The sequence below is a fragment of the Platichthys flesus genome, chromosome 23 (assembly GCF_949316205.1).
Source record: "Platichthys flesus chromosome 23, fPlaFle2.1, whole genome shotgun sequence".
Lineage (NCBI taxonomy): Eukaryota > Metazoa > Chordata > Actinopteri > Pleuronectiformes > Pleuronectidae > Platichthys > Platichthys flesus.
In genome coordinates, this window is record NC_084967.1 from 15204271 (window position 1) to 15224296 (window position 20026).

The window sequence follows — 20026 nt, forward strand, 5'->3', positions numbered from 1 at the left end:
CCCTGCTGGTTGACACTCCTGCACATCAGTGTTCAGAAGTGAAAGATGCTGATTTGTTTTATTCTGATATTTTACAACCACAGAGGGAAAATCATATATGACATTGTCTCTGTCGTATAAAGAGATTCAGTATCCGTCAAACCTGTTTTTGAATAGACCTTGGTCACTTGTCTGCATAAATATTCAAAACTATTTATCACATGTCTGATGATTTCTGCAAGAAGGTATTTGTTGGAGAAGAAAAAATATTTTGGGGAATCCATTGTATCGTTGAAGTAATTAGTGTTTTATCAGTTCCAGCTTTTTAATTATGAAAATATTCATCAATATACGTTATTTTGAGTTGTAAAATGTTTGTGACAGTAAATCAGATTAAACATCTTACCAAGATATTATGTTCATTAATATATTCTATATATAATTCAAACTATATATACATATTTGGTCCATAAGTCTTGAAATATCAACTGTGCTCAGCTTAATAATCATAATAATTAATTAATTTGTCCACCTTCCTACAGGGGGCGACATTCTGTGGCGAGGCAGCAGCACCCCCAGGCTCCGGGGAACACAGATCCAGATTGTTTGGGTTTTCAATGCCAAGTTTCCCTGAGAAGTGGATCAGGAGGATTTACTACAATGATCCCGGTCACATATTTTCCACATTATGAACGATCTGACTTCTCTGATGCTTCAGTAAAGTTTGAATGGAAAATAACCAAACAAGCAGAATGTGTACATTTAAAAAACAGGATATGACCACAGACCCTGAACATCATCTTTATTATCGTGACCTCAATTCATCCAAATGGTCAAACTGATAATTAAAGCAGAAAAAAGCTGAAATCCATCAAAACGCTCTCAGTGCAGCTTTCATTCACAAACTGACGAGTTCAAGGAATAAAATTAACTTTGCGGATTATTTTTGCAAACCTTCTCACACGCACACAAACACACACGCACACACACACACATTATTTATTCAAGGAACTGAGAAGTACCTCGATTACAAATCTTGCTTCAGCAGAAAGTAAAATACAAACACAGCAGTTTTGGTCAGTTGCTGGCGACATAACAATTTTGCATTTTGTGCTTTTTTTTGTTTGTTTTTTCGTATCAAGTTTCGACTTAACTGAGTTTGCAGAAGGCACATGTGCATCGTCCATTTCATGGAATTGCCCTTTAAGCTTTGTATGGTGTGTCTCTAGGAAATAAGACAAGTGTGCGAGTGTACGTACGACACATGACGTACCCCCCCGAGCCTCTTAACACGCCACCACTCAAGAAACTTCCAATCCCCATAAACCTGGCAGTGTAAAACCAAAACCATTATTTAGGGATAATCTCCCATGTGCAGCACAATCGAGGGAATACCTGTGTTTCGCTTCTAAGATATTTTAAGGTCTGTAGTGAATTATGGATGGAAACTTACATCAACACCATATGTGGAGTGTAAACATGAGGAGTTCTGCGGCCAATCGATTTTTTTCACGCATGCTGTTATAATAAGCCCCGGTTTGTGGCCAGTCATGTATTAGTGTGAAATTCCAATTATAACCATCGGTTTCTCTGAAAAACACAGAAGCTTGTTGAATACCACTAACTGCTGTTATGCTCATATATGCAGGTTCATGCTTATTCCCAAATTTTTTATCTGTTTCCTAATCTGGCTCCTGAATCAGGAACAAGTCGTAAATTAGGAAACAGGAGGATTCTGTTAATAACTTCAGAGCAGCTTCTTCAAACACTTCTGTATAATCGTCTTCAGAGAAACAGACGAGCATCTCTGTGATTTGAATGCAACCTTCACTTTAACACATGAGAGCCACACAATCTGTTCTGATGCTGTCGACCTTCGGGGGCCATGGCGCTTCATCATCTTCACACTTGTTGTAGCTTTAGTTTTTGCATCCACAGCAGTTATGTACAATGTAGTAGTGCTTTTCTTTTCTTTTTGAGGCACAGTGGTCACAAGGTTTTCCGCCTGACACCCAGACACTGTTCCCGTTAATGACAAGCAAGCCACACACTGGTCTATATTAATGCTGCGGCGGCTCCTCTGTCTGTCTGTTCACCGACGTCTTCCCCCATCGTCCCCGTGGATCATAGCATGTTGGGGAGGTAAAGCGAGCACAGCAGCATGTTCTGTCCCAGAGCCGGGAAGCGCCTGAAGGCCTCCCAGGCGTCGGAGAAGATGTTGTACTTCAGGAAGACGCGGTGCTCCAGGCTGGTGGGCAGGCTCACGTCCCGGCTCATGATGTAGATGCCGTCGTTGTGCAGCGTGCACGTCAGGTTCAGGCCCGACTTGGACGTGTTCTCCTTCAGATGGAACCACTCCCCCGTGGAGATGTTGTAGGACTGCACCGTCAGCACGTCCTCCGTCTGGCTGGGACGCCGCTGCCGCTGCCCCGCCTCCAGCTCGTGGGTGTAGCCGCCCACCAGGTAGATGGTGTCCTCCACTGAGAGCATCTGCTGCTTACGGATGTGAGCGGAGCACGACCGGAACACCGTCCAGGTGTCGGAGGTGGGGCAGTAACGGAGGACGTTTGTGTTCCTGTCTGTCAGACACAGAATAAAACATGTCAAAGTTAAAGAAGCAACAGTTAAAGGCGATTTAAGAAGATCGTGAAGCTTACACATACTAACCTCTTGCAGTGTATCCACCCATGATGTAGATCATCCCCTGGCATTCACAGGCGGAGAACTCGGCCAGCGGGTCGGGCATCGAGGACAAGCAGGTCCACCAGTCCTGCTCCGGGCTGTAACACTCCACCGTGCCCAGGGACTGCCCCCCCACAGCGTACAGCTTCCCTTGCACCGCCAGCAGCTTGAAGTTGGACCTGGACAGGAGGGGACACAATGAGACGATTGACTCCATGATGGTAAGACCAGGACTTTGTGAGGTCAGACCCTCTCCTGCAGGAATCCACCAATAAAGGTAATGTTTACACCCGTGTCCCTTTGTTTGTTTGTTTGTAAACAAGATTACGCAAAAACTATTAAATGGATGTGGTGTGTTAAAGGGACGAACCCACACAAATTTGGGGCAGATCCAGAAATGTTCTTATCTCTTTCTTTAACGTTGTGAGATACGTGGATTTTGAACATTTTCAGGGTTTTCCAGGGAATAACTCACAGATCTTGATGAAAAACATTTTGCTGCCTGATATTGATGAGCTCATTGTCCTGCTGCAGAATGAATTAGGGCTCTGATCAGTCGAGGAGATCTTGTGATGGATCAGGACCAGAACCTCGATGTGGATCTACCTTTTCTGGTTGAGCGGAGCCACCTGGTTCCACTCGTTCCTGCTGGGGTTGTAGCAGTGCACGGCAGAGATCTCCTGACTCGTCATCCTGTAGCCGCCCACGATGAACAGGTAGTTGTCCAGCACGGCCGAGCCGTAGCCCCTGACGTTGATCATGTCTGGAGGGAGGTTGTTGGCCAGTGGCTTCCACCGCTGCTCCACTTCTCCGTACCTCAGCATGGACCAGGTCTCGTCCTGGTAAGGCACGTCCAGGGACAGACAGGTGAAGTCTCCGATGGCGATGAGGGTGGCGGTGCCTTTCATGCGCATCTCCCTGACCTCCTCCCTGACGGCCGGGGGGAGGCGGCTGAACTCGGGCCGCCTCAGCATGGGGTGGTAGTGGCAGCTCATGTACTTGAGGCAGGCGTTGCGCAGGTCGTGGGTCCCGTAGACCTCGGAGAGGCTGTACAGCTCCACGCAGTTGTCCAGGCGGATCTCCGAGGTCAGGAGCTTGAGGATGGAGGTGACCTGCAGGAAGGAGGCGGTCTCGATCAGGTCCTCCAGGGTCTCGTTGACCACCTGGACCTTGGAGGTGTTGATGAACTCCAGGACCAGCTCCAGGCCCGGGACGCTGAGCCCCTGCAGCTGCACCGAGTCCTCCGTGGACTCCCGCATCCCGGAGCTGTACAGGGCGCGGAAGTAGTCGCTCTTCTCGATCAGCTTCTTCTTGTTCACCTCGTAGATTTTGTCATCCATGACGATGGCGATGATCTGCTCGGACGACATGGTGCCAGTGGCGCACTCCTTCCACCTCGAGCCGAGTTTGGGGGGTTTTCTCTGGGTGCCCTTTGTCAGCCTCTCCGCAGCGAGCCACCGTTTACATTTCACCGGCGAGGGAGCTCTGCGGCCGGTCTATATATGGTCATGTTCGGCCCATAGATCGTCCATGGAGCCGCTTCCATTAGCCGGGGGAGGGGGGGCAGCTAAGCAGTTAGCCGGGGAACAGCGGCTGCAGCTACGGGACAAACCTAACCGAACGAGCCCTTTCCTCGGGTTAGCATTCCTCCGCGGCTCGGTGAAACGTCGCCCCGGCCCCTGGAGCTGTGGCTTAGATAACGTCCGTTGAACCTGAAGGTTGCAGGATCGCTTCCCATCGCATGTTATGAGGACGCTGCCGAGCTGTCACAGTTTAGCTGTTATGATTCTGCACCGCCGTCATATCCGGGTTTTTCTTCTTCGTGAGGTGTTGTTGTTGTTGTTTTTTATAAGCAGCGTGCTGACATCTGGCGGTGGAGGGAGGAATAGCTCGTGTCATTAGTCAACGGGCACTGGAGGAAATTAAACCAAACAAGAACTTTCCATTGGAGCAATTCCACAGGACGTCCATCCCTGCATCCATCCATCCCACCATCCATCCCTTCATCGACCCATCCCATCATCCACCCATCTATCCCTTCATCCCCCCATCCCTTCATCCATCCATCCCAGAAGTGTGTTGTTTCTTTTATTCTGGTAAAGTCTTTGGTTCCCTGTGCTTGTTACTGTGTTTCTTTGTGTGAGTACATCCATCGGTCAAACATTGCAGCTCTGTGATGTTTGTCCTCGGTTTTCTCAGTTTGAGACAAACCATGAGATGTGGGTGTCTCTGCTCCACAGGACGGGTCAGGGCCGTTTGAGGAGGAGACAATTACGGAAACCCTTTCCCTGCACTGGGCCCTGGATCATATAGAAGAGGATCAGGGTTCAGGTATGAGAAAGACGGGAGAAGAGGAGCTCATCCACACAAGGACTTTAATCCAGGCTCCAGTCGTTCACTCAAATATAAAATAGTTTGATATCAAAATTCAACTTTACTCTCAAAATGCAAAATTACATGCTTTCATTTCATCGTCCTGCTCCTGCCGACTCAGGGCTCCAGACTAACTTCTTTTACAAGCAGCACATATCGTCCTACTGAAAATATTAGGAGCACAAGCAGAATATTTAGGGGCACACATTAAATCCACCTACCTACCGGCCATAAATGACAACTTAAAGAAATCACAATGTGGAAAGAACCTGTCAGTTTCCACAGGGAGATGGTAGTGATTGCAGCAGCATTACAGCAGGTAGAAGAGTTACAAATCATGTCGCTAAAGTTATTTTCATCAAACGTAGGCAAGATTTAGTTAATGAGATATATGAGACTCTGTATAGATTTCAAGATTATTTTATTATGACCTCGATAACTCTGATTCACACACTCTCAAAACAGTAGGTTGCCATCCGCTAATAAACTGATCAAAGAAGAAGATTGTTGGGTGGAAAACAACATCAAGGTAAATTACTGACAGTATGTCACAATATCCTGATTCCTCTGTTTCCTACTTCCTGTTTTACTTCTCCTTTACTTTATCCCTTTAACCTTTAAACTTCATTTGGTTGGGTGAGTTTCCTCTCCCTATGATGCCACCTTATTAGAGAAAATAGATGTAAGGCATTGTCCTTATACTGGCTGAACAAAGTGGAAGATGCTGAAGTAACGAGATCCATTCACCTTTTGAGACATTGTTCCCAAACTAGTTACTAAAACTAAATATTCAACATGGACTCAACCAGACTCAACCGGATTACCCGTAAGAATCCTGCTCCGGTGATCTTGTCCCCAATCATGTTGGACAGGAACTGCAAACAGGTTCTTGACCTGACCACAAGGGAAATCAAGAAAAACATCAAGAAGATCATTTTAGATGGGAAAAAGAAATCCCCAAGGATTCAGAAGAATTCACCGGATCAAAGCTACTTCGGTGTGGATGAGGAATACGTCGTGGAGAACATGAAGGACAACTTTCCACAGTTCTTCTCTACCAATTCATCAGATGAATCAAGAAGATACTGTGAGAGCGTATCTGAATTCAGCCGGTTGATTGCTCGAGAGACTGTGAGCAAAATTAACAACCACATGGGCTTGATGCTTAGAGACACTTCTGAGGGAAGCTGTGACCTTCCAGACACCTTCCACACAATGATCTCTCTCATTGGCAATATGACAAATTGCTTGAGCTCTTCATCCACCACCTACAGTCAAGAAGAAGACCAGGACCTTCACAAGCACAGGGGTTACCAAGTCAGAGGTATCTCACATCTGAGAAAGTCAGAGGAGAGAGGGAAATCTGATGATGGAAGTTCTGGAGATGAATGTTCAGATGATGAACATTCTGATCATGGAAATGAAGAAGATGAAAATTCTGAAGTTGAATCTTCAGATGATGGGTATGGTCCCCCACTGGTTGCCACTAAATCAATCAACCAATGTGATGTAGAAGACCAGGACCCTCAAGAGGACATGGAAGAAGCATTGAGGGTCATCTCACATCACCTTTCAGATTCAAAGGAGAGTTTGAATTCTGATGAAGAAAATTCCGGAGATGAATCTTCTGAAGATGAAAATTCTGGCGATAAATCTTCTGAGGACTGTGATGAAGAAGACCAGGAACCTCAAGAGGACATGGATGAAGAAGTCAGGATCATCTCTCATAATTTTTCAGATTCAGAGGAGAGTTTCGATTCTGATGATGAAGATTCTGGAGACGAATCCTCCGATGATGGAAGTGGTGATGCTGGGAAATGTGACGCTAAGGAGGAACCACATGAAAGTATTTGCAAAACTTCTGTCCAGCCAAGGCAGGCTTCTGAAGTCCAGCATCCTGGTGAACCAAGAAAGAAGTCAACGCCAAACTTAGATCACGGAAAGATTGCCTCGGTTATTTCAGCACTGGTAATTTACACCATAAGGAAGGCCAAAGCACCACCGAGTGTGGTAAATGGGCGTAGCCTCATCAACAATCTCATAGAGAAGGCCCAGCAGGAGATCAAGCCTGATAAAAAGATCTCAACCACATTAGAAAATGAGAAGGAGATCCACAAGGCCTTGTTCAAGGTGCTGCTGAAGAAAGTTGGCAATGCGAGGGAGATCCTGCAAATCATGGAGACACAGACGTGTGACTGCGTCTTCATTGATGAATTAAGGATTCTGTTGATGTCACCTCCTCCTAAAAAGAAAGGATCTTTCCTCAGGTTCTTCTCTTCAATGGGCAAACTCTTGAGGAGGCCGTTTAGGACCTGATCTCCTCAGAGCCCAACTAGAGAGTGCTACCTTGCATGTGTAATATAACAGATTGCATGTTTGGTTGGTGGAAAGGGGAGATGTTAATAAAGAGACTTTGAATATTAAATACTGAACAATGTCATGCATTTTCTCTCCATTCACTTTTCCTATACAGGTAAATGGACAGGTAAAAACATATGGAAATGGCCTAATACTCCTTGAACATTAACTTAAATTATTGGCAATGAACAAAAATATCTTAATCCTTATTATTTACACCCATAAACATAGTGAACATTAACCACACACATACACATTAGCAACATCTTACTCTCTGTTTGTGTTTCTTGCTAAGCTAACCATGGGCACAATGCACACAACATCTGTTGCACTCATGCTACCCTCGTAGCATGAGTGCTGTGCTCCATGCCTGCCACTGGAATAGCAGAGTTTAGCCAGCTACTTAACAGTGCGATACAACTAGCTGCACAAACATCACACAATCACGAATTCAACTATCAAAATAATTATAATATTGTAACAAAACAACTTAGTAACATCTTCACAGAGCCTTATCATTAATTTCTTACCTGTAAAAGGGAGATGTTAATAAAGCGACTCGGACACGATGTTTCAGCTTCAAAGAGAAGTACAAGTACCTCAAATTAAAAATGTGAAATATGGCCAAAATGGCAACTAAATGCAAAATACCATTATAATTGTTTTATTATAATGTAAAATAGAAAGTAAAGAGTGTCCCTCAGCCCCCTCTGGGGTAGAATCTGCAGCTTATTCTCCTCCCGTCACTTGTAATGAGCTCAGCAGCTCTGTTCATCTCCAGCTGTCAATCAAGATAAGGTTTGCTGTGACGTCCCTGTCTGAGAGAAGTGAAGCTCACGAGAATGACAACAGACCTGAGGCTTCACAATAAGAGCACAGACGCCCTATATAGACTGTAGAGCCTAAATAAAGTAATTGATTCCTCATTTAATTGTCTATGGGTGTGTGGGAGATGTAATTCAAAATTATATATATGGTCAATTAAAAAAATATCTAAAAACTCTTTATGAAATATGTTTTCTGTAGTTTATTTTCAATATACAATTTTAATTAGAAAATATTTTTTGGGGATAGAAAAATGGCAATTGAATTTAGGAGAATGAATTCATGAAAGATTTAAAGTCTGAATCTGAAAGTCGTGGCCGGATGTCTGTGTGTTAGTCTGCGTGTGATGACGGTGTGTGGGTGGAGGAGGAGACCCGGGCAGGGAGGAGGCTGATACCCGGGCAGACGCATCAATGACTCGGGCTCCTCACGCACCGTCACCGCTCGGCCTCTTTCAGCGGACCGCCGGCTGCTCGTGATCCGAGCTGAGGATGCGGGAGCAGGCGTGGACCTCCCGGTTCCTCCGCTGCCTCCTGCTCATCACCACGTCCTGCTCTTCAGCCGTGTCCGCGGACCTGCGGCCGTGCGAGGAGGTGAGTTGTGTGTTTTTTATCCTCATCATCATCATCATCATCATGCACAACACAACAAAGACGCTTTAATCTGGAATATTTCTTTAAATCTCTGCTGTCCTGAGGATGTTTTCATTGCACATCACCTGAATGCAGAACGTGTCCATGCACACATGCACAGAACCAGAGAAGATCCGAGCTGCGTCTCCTCCTGCACAAATAAAAGCACGAATACTAAAAATGGCACCCCCTCCCCTGTATGTTTAAATATTGGCTGTGCGGTGTCTGGGTCTCTGTGCAGGAACACACGAGTCTCTCCTCGCTGCTGATCGGATTAAAACGTGCTTCATGTTGACTGTAAACACGATGAGGCTGTTTGCTGGCCTCCATCCCTCCTCTGAGCAGCCTCCTGCCCGCCAGGGCGACACGAGCCCCCGCTGAGGAGGAGGAGGAGGTGGAGGATAAAGACAGGGTGTTCTGTCATATAACACACAATGTGCAAGTGGCAGCTAATCACTGATTATATTGAAAACGGTTGTTTGCATCACATCCGGTGAGGTGTCTGTTCAATTTAGTGTTTCTATGAAAATCTGGGTTCTGGCAGCAGCAGGGATCCATGAGGGGTTTTATCCTGGAGCCTTAAAGCAACACGAGGACGTCACTGACCCATATGTATATATATTTTAGAAGTTCAATTGTTTGGTTAAACTCAATATTAACGTCCTGTTTAATAAAAGCTAGGAATGATTTGGCATTTTACATCACCTCCTTATGCCAATTTACAAAAACAGTTATTGGGCATCATCCTGGATTATTGCACCTTACTGAAAAACAATTTTTAAATAAAATTGAAATTGTTGCTGTAGTTAAAAGTTTATATTATACACATTCGCATACATTTTTTATAGTTCATAGTTTTATTCTCTTGTCAACTTCATTCTGACTCATCTGCTGCTGTCATAGGGGAATTTCCCCGGCGTGGGATCAATGACGTTTTATCTTATCTTATCTTATTTTAATCACTTTATTGCTGAGACTTAAATGATGAAGCTTCATTTTATCATTATAAAAACAAGTTTGTATATAATTAATGTCTTTATTAATGGTCAATGGATCATTTTTATAATCTATGAATTACAAAAACCTTTGGGTTGCCAGGTTGTGAAAAACCCTCCTCCTGCCTTATACACCCTTCCAACTCACCAGCATCATGAAACCTCCCTTAAAACTCTTCTTTCTTCCTCAAAATGACAGATACAACAGGTTTGTCATTTAAAAAAATTTCCCTAATGGTATTAAAATGGCTTAAACATAACTCTACACCTTCTTTCCTTAGTTTAAAATATTCTAATATGACCCTGCCTAAAACTTACTGACAATGACCCCTCAGAGTGGCCGAGCCTGCAGTAATCTACCTCAACTATACATTGTTTTATCAACTTATAATAAACCAGAAGCCAAAGTTACCCAGTCACTTATAAACGTTCATAAACCTTAATAAAGAGATTTTCTAGTAATCAACCAACTCTGCAGTTCTGAATGTTAATGAGCTGGATTTTGTTCCAGATGTTCTGCCGCTGTTTTCCACAAGGTCAGAGCTCAAATCTTATTCTATCAATAAACCATCGGTAAATAATTTAACCACCATTATTAGAGCCATTAATCACAGCTTGTTAATACTCCCTCTCCAGAAAGTGGAACCTGTATTCTACGCTTTGTCTTGTGTTTGTTAATCCGTCACTTTCCCACGAGGCCTGTATTTGAAGAATTCAAGAACCTGTGAGTGCAGCTTGCGTTGCACATTTAATTAACTTCCTCGGACGGTGAAAGCCTCGCTCTGGCAGATCTCCATCTCCTCCCCCGAACCTGCTGCTCAGCCGAAGCAGTGGCGTCCGCAGGCTGGCGTCCGGCCGGCTGCAGCCGAGCACCCACACCTCAGTGCCATACACTGTATCTATAATACTGTATCTATAATACAGTCTATCTATAATACTGTATCTATAATACAGTCTATCTATAATAAAGTCTATGGCCGCTGAGTAAAGTGGAACAGTGGGAACGACCTGCGACGTGTGTTCAGGCCGAATCAATCAGGGATGAGAGGAGGATGGTTTAGATGCAGGATGTTTGTGTGTTTGTGTTTGTTGTGTGTGTGTGTGTTGTGCAGATAAGCCAGACCTCTTCTACATGACCCATCACATCCCTGCAGAAACAAACAAGTGAACATGTGAGAGGCGTCGTGGTAGCGTGGCAACCTGCCATTCACCTGCTAATGGGCAAACAATGGGTCTGAGGGCGCCCCGAGCTAATGTGTAAACAGTGGAGGGAGGAATAGAGGGGGGGGGGGGGGGGGGGGGCTAATTTGTTTCTCTGGTCTCCTGTATGACTCACACTGGTTGTCATGGGGACTGGTGGAAAGCAGATAGAGGAGAAGGGGCTGGGTTAAAATTCAACGCCATGACAAACCAACCTTTGAGTCGGGGGGGGGGGGGGGGGAGGGGAGGGGGGTGTAGGATTAGAGTCGACAGCAGGAAAAGATGGGATGTATGCAAATGTACTGTGTACTGTGTATTTCACAGCATATCTTACTGTTCATTCTGCAAATACACACGAACGCTGCAGTTTGACTTTTGTGCATCCATTAGCTTTTAATCCATTATCCTCTGATAAGGGGGGGGGGGGGGGGGGTTGGTGCTTGACAGGGACAACAAAAGGTCGCCCCCCCGTTTCACTTCACATTAGTTTGTTTGTCAGAAAAAACAAACGACTCAACAGATTTCCATGACACTTGGTGCAAGCATGAGAGGCGAGCCCTGAAGAGAAACCCTTCAGATTCTGGCTCTGGATCAGAAGGCGGGTTCAAGCGGCCTGTGCAGACCTGCTGGAGGTTTATGCATTTTAAATAAGGGACCATTCTAATGCGTAACGTTTTTCTCAATTCAGTTAAATTGACATGTTAGTCTAAAGGATAAAGCTGAACATGGAACATGAAGTTCAATGTACTTCTCGTTGCCTTGACTGAAGCCACTCAGATTATTATTATGACCTGTATATATTAGTTCTCTTTGTTGTCGACGAGATGCTCCTCTTGTTCCCCTTCAGACTAAAAGCATCATTATAATAAATGACTCTCGTATGAATCAATGTCCCGTCCGTTCACATGATGAGAACAATGTCCCGTCCGTTCACATGATGAGAACAATGTCCCGAGCGGTCGTCCTTGGACAGAAGCGACTGTACCAGTGACCTGCTGTCGTTCCCCTAATGGACCATTAGAGAGACTGACAGTGGGTTGCTGTGGCGAATGGGGTCAGCCCTGAAAACTCTTTCATCTCCCAATGTTCCCTGTCATGTGACCGGCTCTCTGTTTGATACGGAGTCACGAAGCTTCACGCTCGTGTAGAAGCAGATGCATCAAATATCGTGTGTGACGGGAGCAACACAGACAAGTTTAATGTCTCTACTTCTAACAGTTTGAGACTTTCATGCAACAGGCTCTGCAAATCAATCCACCTAATTGTGTTGATCTTTGTATGTGTGTGGTCTTATCTGTGTGTGTGTGTGTGTCTGTGTGTGTGTTCTGCAGACAGACTACTACTACCAGTACACAGAGTGTGACAGCACCGGGTCACGATGGAGAGTCACCATCCCTCACAGTCCTGGTTCCTGCTCAGACCTTCCACCTCCGACCAGAGGAACCGACTGCTGTGAGTGCTGCCTGTGTGTTAGTGTGTGTGTTTGTGTGTTTACACGGTATATTCACACGTCAACATGACTCTTCTGTTCCTCTCTGTCTCACAGCCTTCTCCTGCCCGGCTGGAAAGTTCTTGGAGATGTCCACGCAGCGGTGCACGTCCTGTGCAGCCGGCTCCTACTCTCTGGGCAGCGGCCTCCGCTTCGACCAATGGGACGCCATCCCTGCCGGCTTCACCAGCCTGGCCAGCTTCCTGGACCCGGGGCCGAACGGCGAGGACATTCTGGCGTGCAACAGGTGACACAGACACGAGCTCCTCCCACAGAAACCTGGAGGTGAATGTAGATGCATTACAGCTCTTGTTCTTCACTGTTGTGTTGCTTTGTTGTCGCTGCAGCTCATCGTGGACGCCGCAGGGTGTTTACCTGGAATCGAACCGTGACGAGTGCACGGTGTCTCTGGTTTACGCGGTTCATCTGGAGAAACAGGGCTCTGTCTCCTTCACCTACCAGTTCCCCGACAACAACATCTTCTTTGAGTTCTATGTACGCACCTGCGACTGCATCCTGCACCATCACATGCATCAGGCTCTCAGAGGCGTTCAAAGGCTGAATTATTGTTTGTTTTATACCGAGGATATTTCCCCCGGCTACTGCTTCTTTCACTCCTTCTTTGAAAGTTACATTTGGAGCTTGGAAAGTTTTACACATCTGAAAATATCTGTGAATGATAAATAGTTGTGTTACCATGTGTTCAGGTGCAGAATGAACAGTGTCAGGAAATGGCCCAGACTGACGACCAGAAGTGGATTAAAGCCACCAGCAATGGAGAGTGGGACACACACACGGTGAGGATGTGACTCTGCCTTTGTGTGTGTCTGTGTGTGTTTGTACAGTTTTATGGATTGTGTGTGTGTCTCACTGTGTGTATCTGTGTGTTCTAGGTGAGTCTAAAGTCTGGCACAAACATCTTATACTGGAGAACCACCGGCATCCTGGTGGGAGGGAAGATGGTCAAACCAGTGCTGCTCAAGAACATTCAGATAGAAGGTAAACTTTCAAAAGAACTGAATTTCACTTTGATGTAAAGACTTGGGGGTAAAAGTTGTGTGTTCGTGCTATGCAGCTGTCACATAAACTGTGTGTGTGTGTGTGTGTTCAGGTGTAGCCTACACGTCCGAGTGTTTTCCGTGTCGACCCGGCTGGTTCAGCGAATCCCCCGGCTCCTCGTCCTGTCAGCCGTGTCCCAGCAACACCTACTCCGTGAAGGGGGCGTCGTCCTGTGCAGCCTGCCCCGAACACTACTACTCACGTATGTACACAACAACACACACACACACTAAAAGTACATCCTCAAAGCTCTTATACGAGCTGCAACAAATGCAGTAAAATAAACGATTAAGATAGAAAAGGATGAAATGTTTGTTCTTCACGTTTTCTCTGCATCACTGTGTCCGTTTGCGTTTCATCGTCCTCTGTGTGCGACTCTTCTCTCAGACGAGGGATGGGCAGAATGTAAAGTGAGGCAGCCGTGCTCAGAGGAGGATTATTTCCAGATCCACACGGCCTGCGACAGCGACGGGAAGGTCAGACCTCATGTTTTACACACACACACACACACACACACACACACACACACACACACACACACACACACACGTACAAACACACACTCTTTGTCATACAGTATTAATTAATGGCAAACATTTGATCTGTCAACTTGACAAAGATAAGTTGATAAACTTTGACTACATACATACAAGATAACTACATATATTCATGGTTGTTTTAAATGTGAAACTACTAATAAATGTTAATAATGATAAGGTTATAAACATGAATAAAGACTCTCTCTCGGTGTATCGCACCAGAAACCAGAGACGTCTCACATTCTGATGAGAGAGGAGACGGTGAAAAGCTGAGCAAACACTCTGAATGTCACCTGATCCAGAATCCACTTCCCTGGCTCCTGTCCTCGACCTTGGGAACGTTTGAATTCACTTTTATTAAAGAGCTGAGCCGTAGTGGCTAGTTCCAGATCAGAAAAGAAGCAGATCTTTGTATTGTTGATGGTATTGTTTGTTTTCATGCATTTTATTAGTTTTTGTCTATGTTGTGTCTTTGTGGGTTGCAGACGCAGGTGTTGTATCGCTGGGTGGAGCCAAAGATTTGCGTGGAGAACGTCACGGGAGCGGTGGAGCTTCCTGCGACCGGAGATAGAGAAGCCTGCCCCCCCTGCAACCCCGGCTACTACAACAGCAACGACTCCACCTGCCTGCCCTGCCCACGGGGGAGCCACTCCGACGGCACCAACGGTAACTCACAGCTCTCTGGCCTGAAAGATCCTGGAAAGATGGGGCTTGGGCAAACATGATGTACCAGGAAAACGTTATGGTAGTGTCTAAATAAAACGTGTGTGTGTCTGTGTGTGTGTGTGTGTTAGCGTGTGCTAAATGTTCTGCAGGTACAGAGCCTGTGTTGGGTTACAAGTATAAATGGTGGAACGTGCTGCCTTCCAACATGAAGACTTCCTGTTTCAACGTGGGCAACTCCAAATGTGACGACATGAATGGTCAGCACCAACTAACACAATAACTAACACACAAACTAACACACTAACTAACACACTAACTAACTAACACACCAACTAAAACACCAACTAACTTCTGTTTCTTTTTTTTTTCTGACCTTGAGATGAGATATTGTTTTCTTGTCACTTCATATAATTCATCAGCACAGGTACAGATCTGTGATCAGTTGTATTGTATTAATGTGTATATAATCGTGTGTGTGTGTGTGTGTGTGTGTGTGTGTGTCCTCAGGCTGGGAGGTGGCAGGAGACCACGTCCGCAGCGGAGCAGGAAGTTCAGACAACGACTATCTGATCCTCAGTCTGCACGTGCCCGGTTTTAAGTGAGTGTGTTGGTTGTATTGTAAACTGTGTTGTGATGAATGAGAACACGTGTGTGTGTGTCTGTCAGTGTCATGATCACACTGTTTCACTAACCTGCCGCCTGTGTTTGTCTCACTGTGGCAGAGTCCCTGCTTCTCTCTCAGGGATGACCGGTGGAGAGTTTGGCCGAATAACCTTCGTGTTCGAGACCCTGTGCTCTGCCGACTGTGAGCTCTACTTCATGATGGTGTGTGTGCTTGACTGTGAGATCCAGTTAATTACAGTCTGTTCCCATCTTATTGTGTTGTTGTGACGCCCCCTGCAGGATGTGAACAGGAAGAGCACGAACGTTGTGGAGTCGTGGGAAGGCAGCAAAGGGAAACAGTCGTACTCGCACAGTATGACCAGGAACGCCTCGGTCTCGTACACGTGGGCCTTCCAGAGAACCAACCGCGCTCTGGATGTGAGCTCATTTCATTTGACGTTCCTGCAGCTTATATATAGAAACTTACCTAATCCGCACCAGTAAACCTTATGTTTGTGTCCTTGTGTGTCTGTGTGTGTAGGAGCGTCGGTACGTCAGTGACATGGTGAAGCTCTACTCCATCAGCGTGACCAACGTGCTGGACGGCGTGGCGTCGGCGTGCCGCGCCTGCGCCCTGATCCCGGAGAACTCCCAGCGGTCCGGCGCCCTCTGTGTCCCCTGTCCCGCCGGCTTCTATATCGACAGGAACACCAACCGATGCCAGGAGTGTCCGCCCAACACGCACCTGGCCGGTCGGCACACCTACGGGCAGGACGCCTGTGTCCCGTGTGGACCGGGCAGCGTCAGCAACAAGGTGCAGACCTCTGGTTCCATTTGTCATACTTGTACTTCATACCTGATTCTGGATTCTGAAACACTTCATATTTCCTTTTCCGATCAGGAGCACTCTCGTTGCTACAGCGACTGCTCCTTCACGTACACGGAGAACAACCGAACTCTGACCTTTGACCTCAGCCCTCTGAGCGCCGAGGCCTCGCTGACCATCGGCCCAAGCTTCACCTCCAAAGGCACGAAATACCTTCACCTGTTCAACATCAGCCTCTGTGGCCACGAGGTAACACACACACACACGCACACACAAAGACACACACACACACACACACACACACACACACACACACACACACACAGACACACACACACACTTACTATCTGAACTGCATCTACAGTTACTATTTTTAAACTGATTTCTTTTTCTGTTTTCTGACCCACTGCCCCTCTTACTCAAGACATAAAGCTTTTGTTCTTTAAAATCATTTTTCCCTCACGTTTCAAGCTTTAGAAATATATAACAAATAAAAAACTACTACTGCTATATTAGTATATTACTACATGAAATATTGTAGTCACAATACAAACTGACACTTTTCTTATCTCGTGTATCTTTGAAGGTCAAACTGTCAGGATGGGAATAGAAATCCTATTTAATCACAAGCAGACCAGTTTGATAAAATTATTTTTTTTTAAAGCTGCAGGGGAAATATTCAGCGTAACTGACAGTTGATGATCTCAAAGTGTTTGCGTGTGCACACGTCTGCTGCAGGGGAGGAGAGCTGCTGTGTGCACGGACAACGTCACGGGCGTGTCCAGCAAAGACGAGCAGGGAGACGCGGCCCAGTTCGTGAACTCGGTGGACAGCTTCATCTGCCAGTCCACCATCATACCGGCGGACGGCCGCGGCTTCAGGATGGCCATCTCCTCCCAGTCCATCAGCCTGGCAGACACCTTCGTTGGTATGAGGCTTGTTACCATGCAGCACGTGTGTGTGTGTCTGTGTGTGTGTGTGTGTGTGTGTGATCAACAGCTGCTCGAGGTGGATTTTAAATGTTTTGTGTCTTTTCTTTTCTCAGGAGCAACAGCCGACACCGTCCTGAACGGCATGAACGCCAAACCAGATCTTTTCCCAGAAAACTCCCAGGGCCTTCCAGACATCAACTTCTTCTACAGGTGCAGTGACCAGCAGACACACACAATGTTCATGTGTATTTTGTGTGTTTTTTTATGTCCTAACTATGTTTTGGTTGTTCTTCTTGTCCTCAGGTCCACTCAGGCAACAGCCTCCTGTGATCAGGGCCGAAGTTCAGTCATCACAGTTCGCTGTAACCCAGAGAAATCTGATCGAGGAGAAGTCTCTGTTCCCAGGTCAGTTATCATGTAGCGTCGCCTGTGATGTGCCATTAACTGCAGTTTAGTTTATTCTACTATTTGTGCATGTGCTCGCTTTCAGCTCCTGTCCTGCAGGAACATGTGATGGATGCACGTTTCACTTCCTGTGGGAGAGCTCCAGCGCCTGTCCACGCTGCGCCGGGGACGACTACCACAAGATAGAGGGAGCGTGCAAGGGTGGCGTCCAGGTAACACACACACACACACACACACACACACACACACACACACACACACACACACATGCACCAGGATTTTAATGTTACACCTGAAAGTGTTAGATTGATTTTCTGGCTCCGTGCACGAATGATTTCAAGGTCACAGGAAGTTGTTGATCCAGTTGATAATTTAAAATAACACAAAAATATGTGACTTACTTTTGTGGTCATCAAATGTCTTCATCTGCCCCCCCCCTCCACACCGTCTCTCTCTTCAGGAAACCCTGTACGTGTGGAACGAGCCCAAGTTGTGCACCAGAGGCGTCTCGCTGCCTCCTCGAAGCTCCTCCCCCTGTGAGGCCATCGCCCTGTGGCTGAAGGTCGGCGTTGGGGGCGGGGCCTTCGTGGCCGTGCTGCTCATCTCGCTCACCTGTTATTTCTGGAAGAAAAACAAGAGGTGAGAGGAAGCTGCCACTTTAACACTTTACAGACGATCTCCTCGCTGCCCAACCTGCTCATTACCATCACTGGGAGGTGTCAGTTAAAGGGAGGGGGGGCAGGAGCTGTCAGTGGAATGGAGATGAAGCGTCACAGCACTTCTCCAGATTTTAAAGATTGTAAATTAGGTTTTTACGCTAATTTAAGTCGTCGACACAAATAAAAACAAGTTAAAGTTCTTAAAAAGTCAGAAAATTCTCTTTCTTTGTTTTAATCCTCTTAAACAGTTCATGATTGACTTTGGTAAATGTTTGTTAGAATGACTTTGATTTAATAACTTGTTTTAATTACTTTGGTTTAAACCTAAAAAGTATTACGTCAGAAACAAAGAATAATTTGCAAAAAGTGTGATTTTTTTAGAATGAGGTCAAAATGTTTACTGGAAAATTAAAAAATGATATTAAAGTATTAAAAAACAATTCATGTAGAATGTATTATATTTGACTATTTAAGTTTTCAATATAAAGTAAAAACTGAGGTATTCCTGTGGTCTGTGCTCAGGCTGGAGTACAAGTACTCCCGCCTGGTGATGTCTGCCAACAAGGATGGCGAGCTCCCGGCCGCCGACAGCTGTGCCCTGGCGGAGGGGGAGGAGCCTGACGATGACGTGGTCTACACCAAGAAACCAACGCTGCTGGGGAAACTCCGAGCCATCGCCAGCAAGGTCGGCCATCTTTGTTTACAGTCTATGCTATCGAGGAAGTTCTAGAAGCAAAAGATCCTCTTAGTTGTCTTTGAAAGAGATTTGTTATCTTTACTTTTCAGTATATTTCACTTATATTATCTTGTAATCTGTGTGTTTCAGTACGAGGCCGGCGAGAGCAGTGAGTCCGTGCAGCTGAACTCCTCCCACTCCGACCGATGGGTTCTGGGATAAAACCGGGAAACAGACGCAGAGTTAAATAACGGAGGAGCAGTCGGTCGTCGGCAGCGTCACCGTCCCACCGCCGTACGTGACCCTTCGTTGTGGGAGGAGCTAGAACACAGATCCCAGCTTTCACTGGAGAACCATCGTTTCCTGGTTCCCTGGCGAGGAAAACGTCTTTTTACCCCACGACACAGGAAACAGGGTCCTGCTTCTTCAACGCCCCGGAAGCTCGACGGCAGCAAGAGAAAAACAAACACGCTTTTAATGTTTTTTGTATATTTTGTATCTTCATCTGTTTCTTTTCTGTTCAGATTCATGTATTTATATCAGTGTTATAACGATGAACCTTTATTAAAGTCCCATTTGGCTTTGGAAGCTTTGTGTGATTGTTTGAAGTCCCTACACATCAGAGTACATGTACACAATAATGCACACAAAGGTACTACTTATTCGAAAGTGTATTCACATATACTGCTACGAGCTTGTCAGTATTTTTATGTATTGATAACTTAATGGTACAAGTAAAACTACGTAGTACAAATACCTATATATGATTAACTTTCTCAGGCTACGACAATATATTTTAGTTTTTATAAGGCAGAAAGTTGTGTAGGAGAAAAAGAACATGAAGGTGAAAGGAACCCGAACATTGTCCTGTACTTTATTAAAACGTTATTACATATGTATTATGTTTTTAAGTATAGGACAATGTGCGGGATTCCTCTTCTCTCACCTGCAGATACTTGATTCTTGAAGTTTTAGTTTTCTGTCCATCCAGCAGCACCAGGGTCCTCCAGGCTCCTCCCCCTCTCCTCTCCCCGCCTGCCACGCCTCCTCCCCGGCCCTTTCCTCCGCTGAGCCCCGCCCTCTCCGAACAATCTCCTCCTACTCCTCTTCTTCTCCTCCTGCTCCTCC

The 20026-nt window shown here is 45.9% G+C and overlaps 2 protein-coding genes across 2 annotated transcripts; one reads left to right on the forward strand and one right to left on the reverse strand.

Moving 5' to 3' along the window:
• Positions 1 to 764: 764 nt before the first annotated feature.
• Positions 765 to 4475, reverse strand: klhl42 (kelch-like family, member 42). Its single transcript, XM_062383223.1, has 3 exons — positions 3268 to 4475; positions 2647 to 2840; positions 765 to 2558 (listed from the first exon to the last, which is right to left on the reverse strand). Exons 1-3 carry the CDS (start codon positions 4029 to 4031, stop codon positions 2104 to 2106), a joined length of 1413 nt encoding a protein of 470 aa, XP_062239207.1. The 5' UTR covers positions 4032 to 4475; the 3' UTR covers positions 765 to 2103.
• Positions 4476 to 8609: 4134 nt separating this feature from the next.
• Positions 8610 to 19486, forward strand: LOC133949197 (endosome/lysosome-associated apoptosis and autophagy regulator family member 2-like). Its single transcript, XM_062383404.1, has 22 exons — positions 8610 to 8810; positions 12376 to 12496; positions 12591 to 12780; positions 12881 to 13028; positions 13241 to 13330; positions 13427 to 13532; positions 13645 to 13794; positions 13980 to 14068; positions 14617 to 14797; positions 14926 to 15054; positions 15305 to 15395; positions 15520 to 15622; positions 15701 to 15838; positions 15942 to 16214; positions 16302 to 16475; positions 16965 to 17154; positions 17272 to 17368; positions 17462 to 17563; positions 17649 to 17775; positions 18024 to 18202; positions 18745 to 18907; positions 19049 to 19486. The coding sequence occupies exons 1-22, from the start codon at positions 8709 to 8711 to the stop codon at positions 19118 to 19120; spliced, it is 3015 nt and encodes a 1004-aa protein (XP_062239388.1). The 5' UTR covers positions 8610 to 8708; the 3' UTR covers positions 19121 to 19486.
• Positions 19487 to 20026: the final 540 nt, after the last annotated feature.